At 41.8% G+C, this 15,999-nt stretch overlaps 1 protein-coding gene across 4 annotated transcripts in view; it reads right to left on the bottom strand.

Annotated features, from left to right (window-relative positions):
• Positions 1–15,617, bottom strand: part of BMP2K (BMP2 inducible kinase) — a 115,634-nt gene extending 100,017 nt beyond the window's left edge. For 2 of the 4 annotated variants that reach the window (XM_070372564.1, XM_070372566.1), the window contains exon 1: positions 14,931–15,617. In XM_070372564.1, coding sequence (XP_070228665.1) covers positions 14,931–15,090 — 160 coding nt within the window. In that variant the 5' untranslated portion in view covers positions 15,091–15,617. Of the gene's footprint in view, positions 1–12,421; positions 12,556–14,898 lie in introns of those variants that run through there. The other 2 variants (XM_070372567.1, XM_070372565.1) reach the window with 2 other exon arrangements.
• Between the last annotated feature and the right edge of the window lie 382 nt (positions 15,618–15,999).

The following is a 15,999-nucleotide window of genomic DNA, read 5'->3' as shown; positions in this document are numbered from 1 at the left end:
AATCAGAAAAAAAAAAAAAAAAGACACGTACTTTTGAGATTGAGAAAAGACTCTTTCCAGCTGCATCAAAGACATTAAGAGAAAGCAGCTTTAAAAACAAAACAAAACAAAACTGAGCGCATGTGACAGTGAAGAACTCAATGACTACTAATACATTTTGGTGCGAACTGCGCAGATTCATGTTAAAGCAGTTTTAACTAGCATTGCTTTCAAACTGTCAATGAAAATGCCAATGAAGTGTAAAAGGCAATTATGTCTTAAAAGTATTATGAAAATAATTTTGACCTGATAAACCCCATCAAAAGGTTTTGAGGACCCACCCCCCTGGAGCCCACAAACAACACTTTGAGAACCATTACTGAAGCCTGTTCTTTCAGAAGTCAGTGATGGAAGAAGGAAAGACACACAAAAGACCATGAAAAACCTTTATTCTTGTTTTGTCTTTTAAAATTAGATAAACAGGCAGATATGTTGAATAGAAAGAATAAGTAATAAGGCACAAGTAGAAATAGGGGAGGGGGAAGTCTCAAGTTGGAAGTAAAGGAGAGACCCATATTAGAGGTAGATGGGGGATGGGCAAGGTTGTATTTTAGCTTTAAAAAGGCTCTAAGTGCTTGGAATGTAATGTACAGCCTGTGACAACAGTTAATAATCCTGTATGTATATCTAAAAGTTGCCAAGAGAAGAGATCTTAAAAGGTCTCATCAGAGGGAAAAAAATTTGTAACTATATGTGGTGATGGATAGACATTCTGATGATCATTTCACAATGTATACAAATGTGGACTCATGTTGCATATCTGAAACTAATATAATGTTATATGTCAACTCTATCTCAATTAAAAAAAAACTCTTTACTTAAAAAAATACAATGTTTCTTGATAATGATGTTGACAGTCCCATAGTTTAACAAAAAATATTAAGAAATTTTCTTTTAATATTATTAAATCACAGATCAAGGACCATTCCATTCTAACTTTTGACTTGCATGGGTATAAAAATATGCCACATATATCACAGAAGTAATGTCATGTCATTTTTAATAAAATTCATATGACGTCACATGATCTTATTTCCTGCAAAGACTCAGAAGTGTAGTATTTTCAGGTTTAAGACAAATGTATACATGCTACTATCTAAAGATAAAAATTTGAAAGATTCTGTGTCTTTTCTTTTATTTTGAATAAATGTAGCACAAATTGGTTAAGTGAAATGCAAAAGGGGATTTGATACTATAGCACATTAGACTCTAAGCTTTAAAGTTCCCATAACTTTGAACTAGGAACAGAAGGAAGTAGGGGGTAAGAATTCATCTGTTTCTCTTCACTTTCTTTCCTCCCTACCAGGAGGTCCCAGATATTGCTAAGCTAGATTCACAAGAAGATGCTAAAGTAATGTGAATTTATCTTACTTCACAGTTCACAAATACATTATTTCACTCAGGGCTGAATCTTTCTAAACTGAGATAAGACTAATTTGGGGGAAAGTGTAATTTTAAACCTTTTAATGTTAATTCTGACACCTTAAACAACTGCAACACATGGTTTCATGGCCTTAGCAAAGAGCAAAGTGAAAAAATTCAAAAATGTTTGGGAATACCTCCTTCCACCTCAGACTCCTCAGGTACCCGCTAATACTCCAGCTGCCTCCAGAATATTAAAAGTCCTCTGATCCCTTAAGTCTGCTCAAAGTCCCACTCCAACCAAAGGCCAAAATTTGAATGTGAACAAGTGCCAATTAAAGAGCCCACATGTAGTGGAAAGAGTGCTAAGTTAAAGTCCTGAGACTGAAGCCCTCCACAACCAACACTAACAGTGTGACTTGGAGGGCTCATCCCTTAATCTATTTTCTCATAGTTAAATAAGGGAGCTAAAATTGGATAACTGCTGCAATTACAGGAGATTTAATGAGGCTCTAACATTTTAAAAGATAGACTGTTAGTCCAGCACCACCAACTCCAATTAATAGACCACTGGGAATATTCTCTGAAGGAAGCTGAGAAGGCCTTTGCCTTCATGCAGATTCTTGTACACCACCCACCACTCCATCCCTATATTTAGTCTTCCAAAAGAGCAAAACTCAACAGAATTGACCTCATAATATCCATAATGGCCCACCGTAACCTTTTAAAATACCTGTAACCTTTAAGACAGCTACTATTTTAAAGTGAGGACAAATTTGAACCTTAACTCTGTAAACAGGAGTTTCTCATGCTAGAAATTTATGGGCCATCAAAATGGTTACATCCAACTCTGAATAAGATGGATTCATACAGCACCTTGCAAACTCACTTCTAACATGATACTACGGGCAAAATGCCATATACAAACACATGCTTTCTTTCAATCCATGGATTTGCAACATTTCTCAAGTCCCCACTTCAGTGAGCTGAAAAACAAAGATGTAACAGCTAGTTCACCAGATTTTAAATACATACATATAACTATCAATATGAATTGAGATTCTCAGAATTTTATAAATAATATATTAAAAGATAAAAAATGAACAAAGATTTAACAATCTGGTTAACTATTCACCAGGATTTGAACTAGGCTAGTTGGAAAACAAAATCTTCTTTTTTAGGTCTACATTTCTGCACTACAGCACTAGTTAACTGTCTTACAAACTTCTCTCATTGATCGCAAAACAGACCATTAAAATCCTAAGCACAGCTGAACACATACTCATCCTTCTTCTGGAAAAGTATCTCAAAATCCATGTCCTACTGGTCATGAGTCAGTGGCATCTTTTTTGTTGCTGTTACACAAAGAACAGACAGACCATTAATATTCAGAAGGAGAGATTCTGTTATGCAGGAAAGAGAATGGAAAAGTGGGTCATGGTCAGTGATGCATAATCCTACTCCCTAGAAAAATAGTCCTGACAACATTCATTAAGTAAAATAGTTTACTGTATTATAAGTACTAATATCTTAATGATTCCAGAATGAATATCAAAATTTAGACTAACCACTGACCACCTCATTCAAAAGACCATAGTTAAGTATGTAAAAAATCTCCATCAGCTCAAACAATGGCCCAGCCACACACACACACACAAAATCTAAGGAAAACAAGTAAATATAGCAATTAGGCAAGGGAAGGAACCTCTCTTCCAGAAAACCAAAGAAGAAATACAAGAATGCTAAGGGTGGTAATGATGAGTTACTAAGAAACCTGCATAAAGACTTAGTTTGCTACCCTCTGATCTGTTATGCTAACGCTTACAAATTTCCCAATCAACAAAAAGTCAATGCTTCTCTGCTAGAAAATGAGCACCTCCAATATCACAGACTAATTAGAGAGGTCCTTCAAAGAAATGATCATATGTTCCTTCAAGCAAAGCATTAAGGAGATGCCCCTCTTGCTAATCTCTCCTCTTAGATTCCAGCTGTCACATTAAACCTTGGTACTATCAGTCACTGAAGAGAAAGCCTTAGCCTTTTGATCATTTCCAACACTGATACCTCCTTAAAATTTGTTACTCAGAGCACATAACATTAGGCCTCTTCAGCTCACTCTCTGTCCTACAGTCGTGGCTTTCTTAAAGATGACATGGATCAGGGAAATTTAGGCTAGAGTATTTGAGAGTCATACCTAATAAGGGCAACGCAGTAGCCACGAAATAAAAATGCACTATTTGTGTAATCATAACAGAAGTAAAACAGGCTAGAAATTCCAAAATTAATCTGGTTGTGTTTTTTTCATCTACTAGACAATATTGTACCTACATTATTATAAATGCATCTACTTATTTTAATTTCTATAAAGGGACATAACTTGAAAAACAGGGCCAATCTATTTCTAAATATCAACTGAACAACAGGATACGTCAAGTCTAGTTTGCCATCCAACTGTTTAACAGTAAATTTTTACAGGCCTTCAGACTGTTTTCAATTCAAAAACCTCAATCTCTTACATGTATCACAAGTATAGCACTGCAAGAGATAAATGATGAATATAAGCCAAATTTTATTTTTTTTTTTTTAAGCCAAATTTTAAAGGAGCTTTTAATCGTGCAGTAGAGGAAACTTTTTATCAGCCATTTTCTTGGAATAGAACAAAGCCATGTAAAGTAAGTGCAACATGAGAAACAGCTGCTACACAAGGCATCAAAGGAAGACATAACTGCACTCATTTGGTTGCACATAGGGTTTCATGGAAAAATAAAGATTGCAATTAACTGACTGTACATTAAATGAGTGCTGCAAGATCCCGTTTCAACGGACCTGGAGAGGCAGGCATCTGCATTCCGGCAAATGTAACAACATAAACTGAAAACCGGGAATGAAAGCATGACAGAAGTGCAGGAGACAGAAGCACATGTGCAGTAGTGACATACACCCAGGGGTACAGTGAGAGATGAAGGTGGAAAGGGGTTTCGAGTCCCGTCACAGAGGACCTTGAATCCCAGAGTACTGAGTCCGAATTTCACTTACTTAAGCAAATAAGAGGGTGACAAAATCAGAAGTCCACTTCCAGAAGAACAAATTAGAAGGAATACAAGAGTTGCTTTGATGAGTAAAGAGCCTAAAAGGGGAGGAATAGCCCACATGAGAATGTATTTTTTTAAGAAGTATTGGGGACCCAAATGGAGAAGGCAATGGCACCCCACTCCAGTACTCTTGCCTGGAAAATCCCATGGACAGAGGAGCCTGGTGGGCTGCAGTCCATGGGGTAGCTAGGAGTCGGGTACGACTGAGTGACTTCACTTTCACTTTTCACCTTCATGCACTGGGGAAGGAAATGGCACCCTACTCCAGTACTCTTGCCTGGAAAATCCCATGGACAGAGGAGCCTGGTAGGCTGCACTCCATGGGGTCGCGACTGAGCGACTTAACTGTCACTTTTCACTTTCATGCACTGGAGAAGGAAATGGCAACCCACTCCAGTGTTCTTGCCTGGAGAATTCTAGGGCCGTCTATGTGGTTGCACAGAGTCAGACACAACTGAAGCGACTTAGCAGCAGTAGCAGCAGCAGGGACCCAAACTAGAGCTGACAGCAATGGAAACAAAAAGTAGCAAGTTCTTCACACATACCACAGTTAAACTTTCTAGCCATAAGCTTGCTCAGAGAAAATATTACTATAACTCTTCCTCATATATTCTTTGTAAGCAAACATTTGTAAAACGAGTTTACTTCCAGATACTCTTCAAAAAACATATATAAAGGAATCACTTGGAGATAACAAATTAAAATGACAAAAGCAGCAACTAAGGTGCCTCGGCCCTTGAAATTGAACTGGGCTCTGAAATGCCATGCTATTTCACCTGAGTATCAGTCCTCTACCTTGAGGCTAACACACAAGGTAACTTCTTATAAAAGACTCTTTCCCAATGCTTAAGAAATAGCTTTATACTATGTAATAAGAAATAAATTGCTACCCTATACTGAAGTTTGCCAAAGAACACAAATGTATGATAACCACGCACAATCCTTTCATTACAGTCTCAATCCTAAAACTGCTCATCATTAGCCCTCCTTTCCCATGCTCCACTCCTATCCGCAGGAGCAGTAAGATTCAGTTACACAGGTAGAATCAGCAAAAGTCAAACAGAAAAAGATGTTACAGATTTATCTTAACCCACTTCATTTTTTTCCTTGAGGGAAGTGAGGTCAAAATGTCACAATGTGAGTTAGTGGCATTAACTGGGATTAGCAGATGGTCTAACTTCGAAGTTTCACCTTTTTTAATAGTTGCCTCCAAGAAGGCACCATTTCAAAATCTAATTAAATTTAAAACAGGAAAACTAGTAACAACAAATATTTCACATTTTAAAACAATATCCATTGCAAAGTGCCTCTCCAAAAGTTACATCCCAAACTATGCCCTCAAGGTTACTGGAATTCTAGGACAAACCCAAAATTCGATAAACAAAGTCCCTCTATAAAAGGTCTGACAACCACTTTCCTAAGTCTTGAAACTTAGCAGAAATGTGCTGACTGATCTCAACTGTAAACATGATACATACAGACTGAGAATCTCCAAATTAACTAAGCACCCAACTATTTAAAACAGCTCAGTCATTAACCACTCAACGTCCCAACCGAGTCCCCTAAAAATAGTGGCTTGTGGGTACATAAATGGCTCACCAGATGGATGCAGGATAAAAATCAAGGAATGAGCAGCCTCAAGCCCTTGCAGATGAAACCTTGTGAAGCTCTGAAACTGCCATTCAGACTCTTAATTTCAGAATTCCAGATCAAGGCTTTAATCACTTGATAGCTATCAAATGTGTTCTAATAAATATGTATGTTCTACTTTGAGTTTTGACAACAAAAGGAAAAAAAACAAGGAGAGAAGGGTGAAAGAGAACCCCAGATGATACACAAGATCAGTAAAGAACACCAAAGAAGATCAGGAATCAACGTAAGGACAGACATCAATTCTACCTCCTAGTATGTTACTTAATACTTCTAATACAAATTTTCTATTTTTCTCTCTTGCAAACTCCATAATGGAAAGATACTAACAAATATTAATTTATTCCCATTATTTTTAAAATAACCGAAGACAACCTTTCCAATTTGCTCAGCATGAAAATGTCAGTACTAACCCCACAAACTTGACTACAGCTAAAATCACAGAAATTTGACGTATCAGTGTAATTTAGCACCTTTACTGGAGATAAATGGGCTTCCCAGGTGGTTCAATGGTAAAAAATCCACCTGCCAATGCAGGAGACATGGGTTTGGTCCCTGAGTTGGGAAGCTCCCCAAAGAAGCAAACGGTAACCCACTCCACTATTCTTGCCTAGGAATCCCACGGACAGAGGAGCCTTGCGGGCTACAGTTCATGGGGTCTCAAAAAACATGACAGCGACTGAGCTCACACACATTGGAGGCAAATGTACAATTTCCACTACGTATTTTTGAAGTACTGGAAATTTAGCATTAGTATCTTGTCCTTGAATAAACTGCCACATCTAAAGAAAATATATCAGCGATCAAAATTACATCCTAGGAGCTGTCCCTACAATGATAACATAACCCAAAACAGAAGCATGTGTTAACAGGATTCTATGTAATACCCTTTGCTGCAAATTACTTGCACATTATTGTGAAAGCACATGCTGCTATCAAGGTCAAAATTCTATACAGCTAACAGGAACCTAAAAATTATATGTGGCTGAATGCCATATAATAATTATCTGATCAAAATGATTTGGAATTTTTACAAACATGTGGCACTTACTTCAGGATAAATGTACAACCTAATCTAAAAGCAAGTTACTACAATGCCAGAATCAGATTTCACTGAAAGCTTACAACTAAATCTGAACCAGAAATTAATCCATATTTATTGAGAGATTTGGCATGCACTGTTAGGTACTGTCACAAATTATCTTGTCAGTATCACACATTATCTATTGATTTTCATACTAGGTATTAGCTATGTGTTAACAGAAAAGGAAACAATGTTTCCTGACAGTTTAATTTCAACAACTGAAAATTACTGCACAGAACTAAAGATACAGAGATAAATAAATAAGACACTGTCCTCAACATACTCTCCATCCAAAAAAAAAAAAAAAAAGACTGTCAAAATCAACTGCAGAATATAAAGCAGTTTCACAATGGCATGTAAAAATGCTTTTCTTTTTTTTTAATTCGGCCACTTTTGCTAAATAAAGAAAAATATAATGTGAACAGAGAAGGTTCACATTAAGAGGGTATCCATGTTGTTCTTTCTTTGCTGTTTCAAAGAAGCTAAATGAAATGACACTTTGCAAATGTGTCTTCACCAAAAGTAGAAAATTCAGGGTCCCCAGCCTAAGCAGAAGACCTCTGAGGGGACAAGAACTAAAGAGTCCTCCAATGGTACTTCTTAATTTGCAAATTAGGTCCTAAATTCTACTGAAGAATTCTGGTTTCCCAAAAAAAGTCAAAAATCATTTCCTTTGAAAAGTATTTGAATGCCTATGGTGAGGCAATTTTTGTGACACAAAAAGCAATTAACGGAGTGTCCTTCTGCCTCCAGAATTTCACTATCTGCTAGGGGCATTGAGACAGGAAGAATAATTAATCACCTGTTTCCAAGTGCTTACATAATTGTATCTCAAAAGATTAAATGTGATAAGAGAAGAAAAAGCAAACAGCTACAAATGTCCACAGGAAGAAGGGCGTGATCAGAGCCAGCAGTTCGGAAGCTAAGGTTAGAGAGGCAGAGTGAAAGGCAAACAGGAGATTCAACCCCGGAACCAGGAGGCGAGAAGCACACTGTGGCTGGAGCAAAGAGCATTACCAGAAAATAATCACAGCTACGTTTCATAAGGTAGGTGAATGACTGAGCATGCACAATCATGAACTTGTTGTTTAGTTGCTAAGTTGTGTCTAACTCTTTGCAACACCATGGACCATAGCCTGCCAGCCTCCTCTGTCCATGGGATTTCCCAGGCAAGAATACTGGAGTGGGTTGCCATTTACTCCTCCAGGGGATCTTCCCAACGCAGGGATTGAACCCTTGTCTCCTGCACTGGCAGGAGGATTCTTTACCTGAGCCACCAGGGAAGCCCATTATAATCACAAATGCCTGACCAAAAAAATATAACCAAGTAAGATGACTTCTCAGCAACACAACTGTTCCCTCCCTCCCTTCACTCCTCAGTTTCAAGGCATCAGATTCTCCTGTATTCCCCTGCCTCCCTGGCAGCTCCTTTTTAGTCTTCTCAGTCTCTGCCTACTCTTAAATCTCAAGGCATGCTTCCTGGACCAGCAGTATCTGCACTGATGAGCAAGTTGGTAGAAATGAAAATTACGGGCTCTGCCCAGCCATACAAAATCAAACTCTGGATGTCAGGCTCAGCAATCTGTGGTTTACTAAGCTCTCCAAATAATGATTCTAATAAACTCTAATGTCTGAAACCAATGTTCCACAGGAGTCCTTCATGAGAGCCTTGCCCTTCTCATTCTACACGCTCTCCTTCACCCATCCTCTCCCAGGGCTTAAAATAACAGTCAAATAAATGCTCACTAATCATAAGTACCTGTCTCTAAGCCCAAACACCTTTGCTGAGTACCAGACCATATATACTCAGCATCCCACTTGACAAGTATTTCCTCCCAGATTTCTCAACTAAACATGTCCAGAATTACTGGATATTCTTCCAATCTCCACCCCCAACCCCCAAATTCTGTTCTCTACTCTTCCCACCTCAATAAAAGCACGTCCATCCAAGAGGTGCATAAGCAAGTCATTCTTCAGACTTCCTACAACACCCACCTCCACGTAATCCACACCAGGTCCTCCCAGTCAAGCATCAGTAACATTAGGCTCTGTCCCCGCTGCCACCCTCTTAACTCATCATCTAACTTGTATACCTCTCAGTCACCACACAGCAAACACCATGATCTTACGAAAACACAAATCAGATCATGTCACAGCCCAAATTTAAATCCTTCACTAGCTTCCCACCGCATTTTCAGATAAAAATCTAAATGCCCAACATGCCATACAAAGACCTGGATCCTAAGTCACCACTCCGAAACCATCCTGGTTCTTCTTTCACATGATTCATTCACTATGGTCGATGGCTCTGACGTACTTCAGTTTCTGAAACTCTTCCCTACAGAGGAATTTCTCTTCATGACATACTCCACACCACCCCCACCTTCACACCTCTGCCTTTACTTAACTCTCCTCATACTTCAGATTTCTGCTAAAATGTCAAAAAAAAAAAGGGGGGGGTGGGGGCTTCCTAATCCACCAATATAAATGGAATCAGTTATTTGCTCATAAAACCCTTTCTTGTCACAACAATTATCTAAACTGCTAACTACATTAACCTGACTGATTTTATCATCTACACTAGACTGTAAGTTCCATAAGGCCAAAGAAATATGTTTTGTTCTCCTAGTACAGAGCTTGTCATTTTTTTAAAAGAAGGCATTTCATAAATAGGGAATAGGAACAGTTGTTGATATCTTTATTAAATCCTCCCCTTCTGCTGTCTCTCTTAGGAACTTTAACTTACATGTTACTGGGTAGCTACAGAAATTCCTACATGAAACATCATGCTTAAATACATCATTTTTCTTACTGATTTATGTTGCAAAATCAGACGTACTTTAGCACCTTTCTGTAAAATTAACATTGAGAATTAACTGGCACCTGGGCTAAATTCACCCTACTCCAAGCAGTTAACTCTGAAAGAGTTACTGAGCTACTTTTACAGAAATCTGTAGTAAATTCCTGGCCTCCAATTTCTGACATGCCAACAACCCCCACCCCCCACCATGCCCATGTCAGAAAGTCCTATGCACCCAATTATATTCAAAATATCATTCCTATCCAGCCCCATAACCTCAAGATTAGATTATGTCAACAAATTATGAACGGTGTCCTGCCCTCTACACTGCTCCCCATTTAAGTCCACTTTTTACCAAAGACATTTAAAGGGAAAGGTCACCTACTGGAGAACCCACTCTTCCCATTATCAATCAACATTAAATTCTTCTGACTAGACTGAAGTCATGTTATCCAAAAGTGGTCCTATGTTTTAGTAAAAAGTTGGAAGGTGACATTGAATTATATGTGCTTGACAATTTGATACTGTTTCAAGCTAAAATTTACATATGGCTCTAGCTCATTTCTACAGCCTAACCTAAAACTGAACTTGCATTCCTGAAACTAAACAAAACTGTTTTTTGAGGAAAACCATAAAAATGCCTGTCATATCAGCTGTTTCGACTTTTAGTGAGAACTAAAAAGGTGCAAGTTCTCAGCATCTTCCAACACATATATTCTTAACTCAAAAGAGATTACGCTATCAAGTGTATAACATTTCAGAAAGGAAACTACATCAACACACAAGTATACCCATAAGAATCTAGGTTTTTAAAATTACGTATACTATATAATACATATATGTACATGTATATATTCACACACAGCTGATCTTCATTATTTGAGTTCATATTTATAAACCTGCTTACTTGCCAAAATTTATTTGTATCCCTGAAATCAATACAATATCCCAAAATCAAAACAATGGCACTTTCATAGTCATTTGCAGACTGTGCAGTGGCGAAAATTTTGAGTAGGCCAGCTGGCATCAACGAAGTATTACTCTGCCTTCTTTCAGCTCTCATACTGTAAGCAAGGGCCCTTTTCAAGGTCTATATAGCGTCATGTTTTTCTCATTTTTGTGTTTTTTACCGACAATTCTGTTGTTTAAAACAGCCCTCAAGCATAGTGCCAAAATGTTGTCCACCTAGCATTCCTTAGAGCAAGAAGGCTATGATGACCCTTACAGAGAAAATCTGTGTGTTCGCTAAGCTTCATTTAGGCATGAGCTACAGTACTGTCACCCTGCTTATTTAACTTCTATGCAGAGTACATCATGAGAAACGCTGGGCTGGAGGAAGCACAAGCTGGAATCAAGATTGCTGGGAGAAATATCAATAACCTCAGATATGCAGATGACACCACCCTTATGGTAGAAAGTGAAGAACTAATGGCCTCTTGATGAAAGTGAAAGAGGAGAGTGAAAAAGTTGGCTTAAAGCTCAACATTCAGAAAACGAAGATCATGGCATCCAGTCCCACCACTTCATGACAGATAGATGCGGAAACAGTGGTTGACTTTATTCTTCTGGGCTCCAAAATCACTGCAGATGGTGATTCCAGCCATGAAATTAAAAGATGCTTACTCTTTGGAAGGAAAGTTATGACCAACCTAGACAGCATATGAAAAAGCAGAGACATTACTTGATCAACAAAGGTCCGTCTAGTCAAGGCTATGGTTTTTCCAGTGGTCATGTATGGATGTGAGAGTTGGACTATAAAGAAAGCTGAGTGCCGAAGAATTGATGCTTTTGAACTGTGGTGTTGGAGAAGACTCTTGAGAGTCCCTTGGACTGCAAAGAGATCCAACCAGTCCATTCTAAAGGAGATCAGTCCTGGGTATCATTGGAAGGACTGATGTTGAAGCTGAAACTCCAATATTTTAGCCACCTGATTCAAAGAGCTGACTCAATGAAAAAGACCTGATGCTGGGAAAGATTAAGGGCAGGAGGAGAAGGGGACAACAGAGGATGAGTTGGTTGGATGGCATCATCGACTCAATGGACATGGATTTGGGTGGACTCAGGGAGTTGGTGATGGACAGGGAGGCCTGGCGTGCTGCGGTTCATGGGGTTGCAAAGAGTCTGACACGATTGAACGACTGAACTGAACAGTACTGTTGGCCATGAATTCAATGTTAATGAGTGAACGAACAATATACATACTAAACAAGGTGTCTTTAAACAGAAACACACATAAAACAAGGTTTATATTGATTGGCAAAAATGTGAACAGAGACTTGTGGCACCCTAATACTGTATTTCCCCTAGGCACAATGATTCCATATTTGCTAAATCACGGTTGACGACAACTTTAAAGAACATAAGTTCTATGAATAATGAGAATCAAATACGTACATGGGAAGGGAGACAGGTAGCACTCCCACCAGGTTGACTGAAGACTCAAAGACACTGCAGAAGTCATTCTGAGCAGTAGCATGGCAAAACACTCAGGACACAGCATCCAGAGTCCTGGCTCCATTTAAACAACACTGACACAAAACAAAAATGTAAAACCCACTAAGCTTGTTTTTTGCTATCTTTGCTTCTACCTTTTTCCCACTCAATGGTAAACCTCTCCTCAATTCAGGTGCTCTAAACGCTAACGCCTTTTCATAAGCACTTGCCATAATCTTACAACTGGGCAAATATATCTGTAAATTAAAGGAATGATCATTCTTGAATGTAAACCACATTTGTGCTTAAATATCTACACTGTGGCATATCTGGAAAGAAGAGATCATATGAAGCATATGAAATGACAATGTATCGCCAGAATCAGAGTAAGCCGAATATAGACAATTTCAGTGGTGTGTGTGCTGGAAAGAGAAGAAATACACAAGGGAACAAGACCAAGGACCCGGCCTTCCCTCCACAGAAGGCCAAAAGCCTAGGTTCAGGAGCTGGGGTGTTGGGGGCGGGGTTGGGGTGGGGGGTGGGGAGTAGTGCCATCTTTCAAGAGTTTGTTCAATGCCTGCTTCCTCCTCACACTTGACTGACTGCAGGTTTTTCCAAGAGAAATGACAAATAATGGCAAAAGGCAGCAGAACATTAACAGTGACATTAGTGACTGAAAAAATTTTTCTTTTAAATTTTTTTGTGTGTGGTTGAGCACTCCCCTTTTGAAATTTTTTTACTTGCATTTTCCAAAATTACTTTTTGTTGAAAATAGCTTGCTCAGAAGTAATCATAGGACATGCATGGAGCAGTGGCAAAAGCTACAAATCCAAAGTCCAGTTTCATGAAATGTTGATGATTTCCTTCTATTAAATAAAAGACTCATCTAGGGTTTAGTGAAATGAAGTGAGTGTAATATTACTCAAGTCACACTTGAATTAGTTACTACAGTTCAAAAGACAGAAGTACAGCATGTGAGTTAACAGCCATGTCTTCTGAAAACCTACAGCTCCAGCTACAACTCAAACATTTGAAATTCCTGTAAAATAATGCGATAGGAACTTTCACAGCGTAGTAAATCTGTCTGTCAACACCCATTACCATACACTCATTATTTGACAAGCTAAGGATCCTCCTCCCACCTCTCTAAGATTCAGCCAGGCTCATTACTAGGGGCAATGGCTTGCCAAACAATGCATCCATCCCTGAACCATTCAAATCTTCTTTCCCTTTAGAGTATTTTATAGACAATAACCTTTCATTTTTCCTCTTGTACTCATTTGCTATTGTTTACAGCATTTCAAAAGGCACAAGTGGAATCTCAGTCTACTGTCTCCAAACCACATCAACAACTAGCTCTCAGAGAACCAAAACTACTGTCTTTGATTTCTTCCCTCTTAATCTCGGAACTTAAAAGGGCCATTTACCAAGAAATCTGAAGGAGGAAAATGGCAACCCACTCCAGTATTCCTGCCTGGAGAATCCCATGGACAGAGGAGCCTGGTGGGCTACGGTTCACGGGGTCACAAAGAGTCGGACACAAGTGAGGGACTGAGCACACCAACAAATTATTTCTTGAGAAGTATTTAAGTATTTTTTTTGGTAATATCATTCTGCGATTAAAAGCTCAAAAGCCAGTGAAACATGCGACAAAACAAGAGTTATCTCCTACAAGCCAATTATACACGATACACAAAACTAAAGTGTAGGATCTTTTTCTTTTTTTTAACAGAGTAAACTTTTTTGTAAGCAGCCTTGCAACTGTTGACATAACCCGGTAAAGATTATGAGGGTTCCCAAACAAAACTTCTCAAGTGAAAGTTAACCTTTCCTACGGCTTTTTAAAGTACTATCAAGAGACGTCCTGCAAGGATATGACTGGTCTCATAGAGAAGATTCTAAATAACAAGGCGGACTTCCAAGTTTACCTGCTCCCCCAATGGCAACCCACTGAATGAAATCTGGGGCAAAGCATCACCTCCAGCGCGCGCACACACAGAAATAAATTGTTTTTCAACTGATGACTGAGCAGGAGCAAACCCAGGCGGAACACCCGGGGCTGCAGGGTCCTGAGCCCTGCGGCGCGGGTGGAGAAGCTAGTGCAGGACAGCCGCCTGAGCCACAGCGGGGAGACAGGAGACCCAATCCTGCTCGATCTGAACCTCTAATGAGTCACTGGTTCAATCATGACACCGCAGCCCTCGCTAAGACGTTTCCTATTTATCTCCCAGCCTCAAGAGGGAGTGAAAATGACAAACTCGTACAGAAAGAACTGTGCACGGGTCAGAGCTGCCGGCGGCAAGAAAAGCCGACTTAGGCGCGAGCCCCCGCCGGCCTGGCCGAGGAAGCAGGAGAGGGAAGAAGAGTGAGCCGCGAGGGCGCGGAAAGAAGCGGGAGAGAACGGGAGAAGCTACCGCCACACCCCAGCCCTCCCTCACCTGCCTGCCCGAGACTCCCCGGGCGCCCGTACCTTCGGCCAGCGACTCCTCCAGCGTGACCTGGTAGCGGCCGACCGCGAACACCCGGACCCCCACGGACGAGCTACCGGCCCCGGCCCCGCCGGCCCCGCCACCCGCCGCTCCACCGCCGCCGCCGCCCTCCGACTTGGGCATTCGAGAGAACTTCTTCATGGTCCCGCCGGCGCGCTGGAGGGCGCGGGACGCGCCTAAGGGCGAGCGAGAGGGCGAGTGCCCGGCCCGGCGTGCGCGGCCGGGGCGTCCGCGAGGGGTCACCGCCCCTCGCCTGTCCGAGCGTCCGTGCGCGCTGCGGCCCGCCGAGCCTCACATTCCGCGCGCCCCGAGCGCACTGCCCCGGCCCAGCCGCCCGCTCCGCGGCTCCGCTGCAGCTGCCGGGCTCCTGCAGAGGGCGGCGAGGAGGGCGGGGACGGGGCGGGGCGCGAGGGGGCGGGCCCGAGTGCGGGAGCGACGCGGCCGCCTCCGCCAGTGCCTCGGGCGCCCTCGCCGCCGCGCTAGGCGGCCGGAGCGCGAACCCCGGAGGAGGGCGCCTGGGAGGGAGAGGGTCAAGGGGGCGGGGCGGCCGGTCCCTCCGGGGAGTGGGCTGGACCACTCAGGCCTCACACCCGCTGGGCCGCACCACCGCCACCCCGGCCGAACCCGCGCCGCCCGCCACTCGCGGCCGTTGGCGGCGCGGCGCCCCTGCCAACGGCTCACTGAGGCAAGGCGCCCCGCGCAGGCGCGTTGCCTGCGCCGCCGGAAGTGACGGTTCCGGCTCTTGTCACGTGGAGGGGGGGGACGGGGGAGGCGATAGTGGGGGTTGGGGACGAGGGCGAGGTCCGCAATCCCGGGTCGGGGGTCCCGGCTGGGACGATTCAGGCCGATTTCCTGAGGTCCCTGCTTCGAGCAGGGAGGTAGTCAGGGGACCGGTTTTGCCTCCGGCTGTGCGGCGAGAGATTGGTATGTCACTCGGGGGCTTAAAAATGCCGCCAACAACTTCACCCCTGTGAAGGGACTTTTCTCCCTGCATTTCGAAGTCGTTTTTCCAGAAATTCTCCCTGAGAACCTTCCTCCGCTCGCCCACCC

Source organism: Bos mutus, chromosome 6, assembly GCF_027580195.1.
Source record: "Bos mutus isolate GX-2022 chromosome 6, NWIPB_WYAK_1.1, whole genome shotgun sequence".
Lineage (NCBI taxonomy): Eukaryota > Metazoa > Chordata > Mammalia > Artiodactyla > Bovidae > Bos > Bos mutus.
The sequence above is the reverse complement of the archived record's forward strand: the minus strand, read 5'-3'. Positions and strand labels throughout refer to the sequence as shown.